Source organism: Oenanthe melanoleuca, chromosome 14 (genome assembly GCF_029582105.1).
Source record: "Oenanthe melanoleuca isolate GR-GAL-2019-014 chromosome 14, OMel1.0, whole genome shotgun sequence".
In the NCBI taxonomy this organism is placed as follows: domain Eukaryota; kingdom Metazoa; phylum Chordata; class Aves; order Passeriformes; family Muscicapidae; genus Oenanthe; species Oenanthe melanoleuca.
In genome coordinates this window covers 2423435-2433632 of record NC_079348.1, presented here as the reverse complement: position 1 = coordinate 2433632, position 10198 = coordinate 2423435, and the positions used below count along the sequence as shown (strand labels likewise).

Sequence of the window (10198 nt, the reverse complement as noted above, 5' to 3'; positions counted from 1 at the left end):
CTAAGCCTGCACCATTTCCTGGAATTCTGTGAAAGATAAGAGAATATTTACATGAAAGAAATATTAACATGAAAGGATTAGGAGGAAAGGATAGTGGCTTATCAAGAGATTTAGAATAGGAATGAACAGAAAAAATTTATCTGATAGATGACCAGAGAAGAAACATGTGGACGAGAGGCAGCACCTAAACATTCTCTTCTAAACAACACATGGAAAGGCTGTGTGTTTTGCTGACTTACAGGGGATAATTAAATATTCAGGGTAGTTTTGGCCTTCTCTCTGCATAATACTGATCTTAGGCAAAAATAATGGAATGGCTTATATAAATTTAAGTAAGAAGTAGTTAAGAGCTCAAGTAAAAAAAATGAAAAGTGAGTCCATGTGTTTTATTCACTGTTTGTAATGCTTCAGACATTGAGAAATGTTGATTTAGAGCACAGTCTAAAGCTAAAAACACTGTGCAATTCCACATGCTGTGATCCTGGGGTGTTGAGTTGTGCAATAAGATCCTGTTTTTTTAAAGATCTTTAAAATGTTTGGCCTCCATGAATTAGAGTATCTGATCAGTCCCAGCCCTGAGTGACTGTATTAATATACAGATTGCTTCATAAATCATGTGTGTTTATCCTGGCATAGTTCCTAAGGAACTGGATTTAATTCCTTCCAAAGAAAGAAACAGAAGAGCTCTGTCCTGCTAGTGCAGTGAGCTGGGGAATCTGCACACCAGCACATTCTCTGCATGCTATTCCCTAAGCCCCTTTCATGCTCATCTTAGGCAGCTCACTGCTCTCATGGGGCAAGTTGCCATTAGCTGCAGGCCTTTTGTGTGTGTGCTTTGTCTCCAAAACAGGGCACAGAAATATGGAATTAGGAGATCAGAAGGTGTCTGTACCATGCAGCCATTTAATCACACCAGTGTTTCCACATGGTGAGTGTAGTTTGCTGCTTCCTAAAACCACTGCTCCTTCCTATCTGGTGCTTAACCTGCCCCTGAAGGTAAAGAGCAGCCATCCCTGCAGAGATCCTGCTGTGGGATCTCATACTGGGGTAGTGACACTTGATAATTCTTTCATCCTTATCATGCAAAACAAACACAGAACTACATGCTGCATATTAAGAATTATTTCAGTGGCCACTGGAATTTCTGTGGGGCAGTAGGTGCTGGAAAGGAGCTGATGTATGAGCTGTTTGTTCTCCTGTGTACAGCTGGTTCTCTTGTCCTTGATTTTACATTTGTGTATTCCAAGTGATGCCAGCGCTGCCTTACATTAGTGAAAGTGGGAGGAGGAGTAAGGGGCAGTTCCTTTCAGAATAACTTCAAATATGGGAGTGAGTGGCAACAGGAAAGTTCTTTAGGGTTTTTTTACTCGCTCACGCAAAAGGAGCTGCAGAGAAGAACCTATAAGATCAGGGACCACTTCCATCCTTACACAGGTTGCTACTCAAGGGTTCCAGTAAAATCACTGAGGGTACATTAATGTACCATCAACATAAAAGAGAATTCCACATCATTACAAACATCCTGAGGTGCCTCATTCTGTAGTTAAAGTAGTCAATACCTTCAGCCCCGATTTTACCATCCCCGTCATGATCTGCAGCTGCCATGAAGGTCTTGGTTTCTGAGGTGGTTAACACTCTGGCTCCACCCTCAAACCTCTGAAGGAAATACCTTGGGAAGAAACAACTTGGATTTAAATTTTCACACCATAGTATATTTTATGATTATTGTATAATCAAACAGATAACTATCTCTAAATAATAGCCAAGTTCTTAAAACACTACTTTGTTTGACATACTTGTATGTATTCCTGCTTTGTAAGTGCAACCCTGATTGAATTGATTCTGTCTACTATGAAAATCCAGTCCCAGGGTGCTCTTTTTTTCTATACTGAGCATAAAAGGCAGGTATTATTAATTTGCTTTAGTCTGTAATGATTATCTATTTAAATATATCTTTCACAATCTGCTGAAGGTTTTATCAACATTTAGCATAAATTGTGTTCACATTTACTTAAAGTTCTGGAATGGAAAATGTTATCTTTTTTTTTATTTTTTTATATCCTCCAAGTAGTTAAGAAAATCCTTACTTGAGCTCATCTTCCTCAATAAAGCCACTTTGATCATTGTCGAGAATCCGGAAGATCTCCTTGAGCTGGCTGCTGCTCTTTTTAGACATCCCACTGATCTGAAAGAATTTTTTGGGACTAAAGGAATCTGGAGCTGAAAATAAATTAATAAAGAAATTAATCCCAGACCACTGCATTCACTGTTCCTAAACGGTCTGAGGATGAGAATTCATTACATTTTAATTGTTCTAAACATGATCAGTAGGTGAAGCCTGTCAAAGAATGAATGAATTTGCAATACTGCCCCGTACACTCCTAAACATCCAACAAAACCATGTGGGGATAAGCTCCAAATTGACAATATAAGCCAGTAATGAACAAACATACTGTGACAGCTGAGTAAAGAGATTACAGAAATCTGTTTAAGGTATACACTTGTTCAGTATTCCTTTGGGACCGAGTGAAACTTGCCACTGGTTACACAAAATAAGAGATTTTGAGATTTTTGTTTTCTCACCTTGGCAGTCCCGCAGAGCAGCAGCGATGTCAGAAGGGGATAGAATGTCTGTAAGGCTCATTTTAAACCTGTGCAAAATAGAATATTGCAAACTGAGTTTTGAAATGCAAATGCATCTTGCAACAAATTGGGTTTTTCTGTGTTTTGAAGATTACTGTAAGGTCAACGAAAGTAGATCCATCTCGTTGATCAAAGTGACATCTGGTATTCCTTAACAAATTACAAGATTTAGTACATTACTTCCTTAAAAATAACAGTGCAGAAATAATGCTTGTTATTGAGGTGGATTACATTAATCATGTTGTGAATTTATTGATGAGCAATATTTTATCATTTACCTGCAATCTACATAAATACAGTACATTTTTAAACTCTATATAACCATTCATCTAAAAAACCATCTCACAGGAATGCGTGGAATCTGGCAATACAAGTAACAATAAATGCAGTTAGAAAAGGAAAGGTAAGGAAGTTTACTTCTGTTATCTCTCCGGACAGCTCTGAAGAATAAAAACTGATACTTATCTATATAAAGACCATCCATAAGTAATTCCAGCAATTAAAATAAAAACCTTAGAACAATGGTATTGTACTTACTACTGGTGCAGCTCTGCACAGTAATTTTATTTAATTAATCTCAAGTCACCTGCTCACCTTTAGAATTTTCTCAGCTAGGTAAAGGAAAAGTAGCCGGGGAGATACCAGGCAAAATAGTAATGCTGACTCTGGCTTGCCACTCTGTCTTATAAAGGATTCAAAAGGTGACAATAACCACTACTTAGGTTACACTTTCATGGATCAAATGTTTGAATTGAGACCTGGCTCAAATTTCTTCCTTAACTAATTAAACTTTTCTTTCTATTTATATCTTAAGATAATATGGACAAAAAGAACAGTTTTTAAAAGATAAATCCACTAGTACTTATAATGAAGTACATCTCTGCAATCGAAGCAGCCTTTCAGCTCCAAGTATGCCAACAGGTAACCTCTGCACCTGAAAGTCACTCTTTGGAACACAACTCCAGCAGTCAAATCCTTATAAAAAGAAATTAATTTGTCTTCCCGGGGTCTGTTGATCCTTTGGAATGTATAAAGGAGGTTGGAGATGACAGATCAGAGGTGGCAATGTGTCATTCTGACAAAGATGACTTGTCACTAGGGTAGAGGAAAGCATTTTCTAATTTGGATGATCTTTCTACAGTAAGTTTCATTTTGTATTTCCTGACCATTTTCTGAATTACAGAAACAGAAACCAATGTCTTCAGTGACAGAAAACTATGAACTAGGTAAAGCTGAATAAATTGATCTTGTTGTCAGTATTCCTTGAAATATTATCTATAATCAGTTTGCCTACTTAATAATCCATTTTGAATATTTTGAATGACATGAAATCAATTATAGGCTTGGTAGTTGTAGCAAGTTCTATAGGTTGTAGGAATCAGACTTTGTTAGAGTGGAAATAGTTTTATATAAATTTTATAACATATTCTCACAATCTATTTAATTAATTATGAAATTTAATAATGAAATTTTAATTGCAGGTATAAATAAATGCTTATTCTATATTTCCGGAGTATTACTTTTAGAACAAAAGACATTAAGAAAATTCGTAACAGCAGATAGGATGTTTTTCTTCTCAGACAAAAATCTGTTTCCATCTTTAAGGGGGTTTATATGGCAAAATTCTAGGATGATTTCCAATAAAACTCACACATATTTTGGTTAGTACTTAGTGTGTAGTAGTCAATTGTGGTATCTAAACCAATATTCTCTTAATCCGTGAGCATTGTTTTATTTTTAAACAAATGGAAAGCATGATATGCTAAAGAGGAAGTATTTTTATAGTAGCAATGGTCAAAATTATGTGGAGCAGAGTAATGAATAAATCTAAGCCTTGATGTAAGCCTTGATGTAAGTTAATAGACTACAGTGGATTTACTCCTGCTTGGTTTAATGACAGTGAGAAAAGTGTCAATCATAGCAAACAGTCCATAGTACTGTTTGAATTTGGGTAGAGAAATACAAGATATAAGTAACACAACAAGCAGGCATAATTTAATGATACTTTAAACTTTCTTGCTACCTATTTTGTATGTGACGGAACATGGCATAAATCACAAATATTCAGACTTACCTTTGGTCCCAAATACCAGCTGTCCAGGAACAAACAAATGCTCCTTCTATTGCTTCCAGCAGGAAAACTGATTACAGTGACCTGGAAGAACACTTTACTGGTAAGCCTAAGAACCCTGGGCTGTTGTAAATCAGTATTTTGTGATTAAAACAACTTAAACAGTGCTGATTTTTACAAGCTGAAGGTCTGATCACAGATCTTTTGGTATTCTTTCCATTTATCTTGTTCATTCAGTGCTACATATTCATGTTGCTTTCTGCCTGAGATTCCCAAGATATTATGATATGTCAGGCAGTGCCCTTGGGGATGAAGTTCATTCTGTGCTTTCTCCAGAATCATTCTAAAATAACTTTCATTCTGTTAGGTGCCTTTTTACACTCTGTTGTAGTTTCTCTTTTATGATCATCTCAAGCTGATACGAGTTTGAACAGAAGGGTTCTTTTTTTATTGCCAAGATGTTTCTGGAGAAAAAGGGTTTTTTTCAGTCCTCTGTGACAGTGCCATAGGTGTTTCTTTACAGCCAACTTCCTTTTTTTTCTGCTGGCTTCTACACAGTACTCATGGAACTGCTCTCTTTGTTTGACTTGTCATACAACACTAATTATTGACAGCTAATGAGAATGAGGGAATTAAAAAGGAGTAAAATGACAAGACCTAGGTGAGCATATAATGCTCAATTTCAAAATATATCTGAAACTAATTTGGTCATTGTTTAAAAATAAAAACACAAATGTTCAAAGAATGACATCTGGTTACCTCATGTACTCTGCCTGGCATATAGTGCTGAGCTTGTTTTATGTATATTCAACAGCTGTAAGATAGCCAGAATTAGTGTTATATTAGAATATGATCTCAAATAAAAGTGAGATAATTGCTATGATTGCTTTTGAAGAGATCTTTTAGTGTTTGAAATTCAATGCTGACAACAAAAGTGATGCTAATCCTGGCTGAAAGATGATTTACAAAAGCCTAAAAGAGCTGAATTTCAGAATCAAATTGATGTCACTGGACATTGATACAGGTGGGAATCTAGGGTTACTGGGTTTTATTTATTTATTAACGTCACTTCATCTGAAGTACAGGTTTCCCTCCACTACAATTAGAATACAATAATCAGGGGTTAGTATATTAAGGGATATTTTAATGAGATAATCTATTTTACATCTAAATTATCTACCTGTTTCCCTTCTTTCTTGGTTAGGTGTTAACTTAGGTAGTTGTAATTACTTTATGCATTCAAAAACTGAGATCTATGAAAGTGGTTTTATAAAAGAGGCTATGCAAATAATGTAACACTATAAAGAAAATCCCTGATAATTCTACCAGGACAACAGCCACTAAATAATGGGCAGTTAACAAGAGTGCAAACTCTGACACAGAATCTGACTATTGCACAGTTTCCAGGAATGTTTAGCACTCATTCCTATTTAAAAAATATATATATTAATTTTGGTTTGGTTGTTTTGGGGATTTTTTTTGCTCTACAAGCAACATCTTAAAGTTCTGTTGTGTTGATCATCTGAATACTTATGTACTTGCATATCTAATGTCATTTTCACCTGAGGTGTCTTTATTTAATAATATTCAAGCAATTTTTTTTCAGACTTCCAGAATTGGACTTGAAGGTGTGATTCTGAGAAATATAGAATATTCATATTGATAAGTTCTTGCTAAGGTTCTAGGTTCTTTAGGAATATAAACATATGAAACAATTGTCTTCAAATCAAGTGCTATTTACTTCTCTAAGTATCAGAGAAAAGCTGTGTTTTGGTAAAACACTGACAGGTTGAGGACTAGTCTTGTACCCTTTGTGTTCTGTTTGGCATAAAGTACAGAGTTAATTAGCAGTGGCAATCAACCAAAGCCATGACTTTGAGCAGATGCAAAAGAAACTTCAGCAGTTGTCTCAGGTGAGATCAGAGGAGAGGTGTTAACCTGAGACCAACTACAACAGTGTAAAGAGATGCTGCAGCAGCTGTTCTCAAACCCACACAACTCCATCTTTCAGCCCTGGTTGTGTCAGGGCCAGCGGTATCATGATCCTGGATAACAGATTCTGCCTTTGTAATGAGTTTGGAAGTAACTAAAATAGATACTCAGTAACCTCTCTGGTTGATAGTAGTGTTGATGTCTCAGTGGTGACAGCAGAGATCTTAGTGTGTTCACAGCTATAATCATTGAAAAGGACTTTGTCAACAAAATAAAGTATATCCTGCCACTTCAAGTAGTCTCTTAGGGCAAATGCTTTAATCATATAGAAATAATTGCAGCATTTCATTTGAATTGTTTCTTGGCCCCTAGTATTTTGCCATATTTAGCAGAGAAGTCTGAGCACATGCTGTAGTATTTGACTTTTTTGGTACAATGAAGGAGGAAAGCCAGGCCCCAGTGACAAAGCTTTTTTTCTGTGCAGCAGGTAGAGGATATTACCCAGAGAACTGAGTGGAGATCTGGACAAGAGAATCCAAGATACAAGATCGATTCTGCAGCACTGTGGGTCTGGAGCTAAAAGAAAACAGGTACTTCTCTCATGTTAGGGGAAATACCATGTGAACTTTCCTTGGTTCAAATTATGTTCTTATCATTCTGTGGGAATGAATTTGATTTCTGTTTGAAAATGACAGCAGAATAGACTAATATAGCTGAGTAATGGTGTTACTAATTAATGGAGTCTGGTCTGATAAACATATTTTTTTACTTATAAAGCTGTCCTGAAAAATCTCTGACAGCATTTGATATGTGTTTGTCTTTAAAAGTGCTTGGAAGCTCTTCTGAGACTCAGTAATGCAATTTTCTGTCTCTGACCCTAAATGTGATTGTCTAACATGTTTCTGTCTGCTGTCAGCATTATAGACAGTGTCAGATGGAGTGATCTTTAAAAATATACATTGTCCAGGGTTTCTGCCTATTTTAGGAATAATGTTGGAGACTGTGAAATAATCTGGATGCTGCCTATTGTGCCATGTGAAAGATAAGTACAGTCCTACTCGACTGTTACCGAAGGGTCTTTGCACATGGTTGCATTTTGCTGTGCCACATGGTGTAAGGAACCATGGCAAAATAAACCAAATAGCACTGAAGTGCAACTGCTTCTACTACAGGCAGTAGAACTGCCTGTCCTTATTGATTTCAGTGGGAGTTTGGCCATTAATTTCAGCAATTGGAGGATGTGTAACCCTTAGTGAGGTTTGAAGTAAAATTACTCTGTAATTAAAGCTAAATTTATCATAAATAATAATCAAAAGCAGAAATGGCCTAAAGAAAGGCGATTGATAATTCAGACAAGCTTTTAAAATACATACACCAAGCATGTGACAAAATTCTACTGACAAGAGGCAATCCCATATTTAGGGTCTCAGATCTCCAAATGTCTGATTCCAGCACAATGTTCTTTGCTCTAAGGGAGCTGTTTGGGAATGTATGTTTGTGATCAGGCAGCAGTATTTCCAGCTGAGGCTCAATTTGAAGAGCTTTCTTAAATCCCATGGTAAGTAGTTACAGAAATTTCACAGTACCTGACAGCCCATGTGAGTGAGAGGCAGAGAAGAAAAGAAGGTGAGTGTATTCTTGTGCAAAGAAAACAACATTTTCTCCTCTGATCTGCTTATTGGTAATGCTGGAAGAAGGAAAGGTTTAAAAACCTCTCTAGTCACAAGCTCTTCTTAACTTTCTGGAGTGATCACTGAAGCTGATACCAGACTTACCTTGTCATGAATTTTTTACTGTTCTTAATGGAATGGTAAGTGGTGAAATTGTCTTAGATTTGTAGGCCTAGCAGGCTAATCAGGGTGGAAGTAAGTGTAGTTAAATAAAGGAGCTGCCTGCTATCTCAGAAGTTATCTGAGCTGCCTGTACCTTTCTCTCTTATTTAGCCATTAACGTTGGTACAATACTTGAAAATGTCTGAGTGACCCATATTGCATGATGAAAACATAAAACATAATATCAGCTGAGAAACAAAGCTGATATTTCTGAAAATAATGAGAGCTTTTAGCCCTGCAGTCAGGCTGCAGTTATTAATTCTGCAAAATTTCCTTTTTTAATTGCTCTCCTAAGATGACATTGAAATAATGACTGTCAATTTGCTTGATGGATAATTCTTTTTTCACTCTTATAGAAAATTCTACAATGTTAGGACCTGATTCATTCATTGGAATTAATGGAAATACAGTTTTGGCTAATGTATAGAGTATGATCACATTATTGAGTATTCATTAAAATCTTATAGATTGCCTTAACTTTGAGTAATATAATGTTTTCCCCAGCAATGCATTGATATTTCCTTCCTTCTCCATATGTCTCATCATAAATACGTTGTGCATCAGAACCACAATAACATCAGCAGGCAATTTTGAAATTAGGATTTTTGATCTGCAGATATTGAAACATCTTCTTAAATACCTCCAACAAATACAGTATGAGATACTCATACCAGTTTTTGCAAGATTATTGTCCAAGAAAATACTTTTCAAAAACTCCAAATTTATTTCAAAGAGTACGTAGGAGCAGCTGTAATGTTGGAAGTATAATGTTTGGGATGGTTAAAGACATCCAGATTTTTAAAAGGCTGTTTGGATGTGCATTTATTATGGTCACATATCTAAGACAAAACCCTGATACATTAGGTATCATTAGGTACTAAAAGCAATGAATTCATTTTTGTAGTCCAGTTTGATTGCTCTGTGTGTTTATACTTGTCCTGGTTTGAAGGACAGGTGTCTGCTAAGAAAGGCAGGAGCCTCTCTTTGAATGTAAAGCCCCTCCCTCCTAATTATTATAGTTTTGAAATTTAGGGGCTCTCAGCAAAGATATGGGAATAGGAATAACGATTCTTTACTAGGGTAATTAAAATAGAAATACAGTATTACAAAAAACAAACCCAAAACACTGACAGAATACAGAATACAACCTGACACCCGTCAGTCAGTCAGGGTGTTGGCAGCAGTCCGATTCAATGGTGGCTGCATCCTCCTGCAGTGGCAGATGTGGTTCAGCTGGAGCAGTGCTCCTGGAGAAGGTGCAGTTTTCCTCTGGAATCCAGTGGAAAAAAGGCTGCTTTTGTGTTCCAAATCTCAGTTTTTATCTAGGTGGGAAAGGCTTGGCTCCTCCCCTGGCTGGAGCATTTCTCAATGGGATGATGTAATTTTATCAGTCATACAGTGGGACTCAATGTCCTGTTACAGATGATATGTTCCTGGAGGAAGGATGGGTTGTGAAAAAGATACAGACTGCTGCCCCGCTTGGTTTTAACGGATGGCCCATTAGCAGATAATATCTCCCACAGAGATAAGGGTCACTGCCCCACCTGGTCTCAAAAGATGGTGATAGAATACACACTTTTGCAATGCATCCTGTATTGCAGCCTAAGACAATACCGTGGCAAAATTTTGGTGACGTCATCACACCCATGCTTTTCAACCAGACCCCTAACCTAGTACACAAAATTAACTTAATGAGAAACTGCTCAGAATTTTGCATTCT

At 36.6% G+C, this 10198-nt stretch overlaps 1 protein-coding gene across 1 annotated transcript; it reads right to left on the bottom strand.

The window, feature by feature from the left end:
- Positions 1 to 2644, bottom strand: LOC130259470 (parvalbumin, thymic CPV3). Its single transcript, XM_056503768.1, has 4 exons — positions 2584 to 2644; positions 2088 to 2220; positions 1560 to 1669; positions 1 to 26 (listed from the first exon to the last, which is right to left on the bottom strand). Exons 1-4 carry the CDS (start codon positions 2642 to 2644, stop codon positions 1 to 3), a joined length of 330 nt encoding a protein of 109 aa, XP_056359743.1.
- Between the last annotated feature and the right edge of the window lie 7554 nt (positions 2645 to 10198).

What these genes read in the sequence shown, in the direction of transcription:
- LOC130259470 (XM_056503768.1), bottom strand. Translation starts at nt 2,644, where the DNA reads ATGAGCCTTACAGACATTCTATCCCCTTCTGACATCGCTGCTGCTCTG. An exon ending in TGCTCTGCGGGACTGCCAAG is followed by an intron (nt 2,221 to 2,583) that starts GTGAGAAAACAA and finishes ATTTATTTTCAG; the next exon opens with CTCCAGATTCCTTTAGTCCC. An exon ending in ATTGAGGAAGATGAGCTCAA is followed by an intron (nt 1,670 to 2,087) that starts GTAAGGATTTTC and finishes TTTCTTCCCAAG; the next exon opens with GTATTTCCTTCAGAGGTTTG.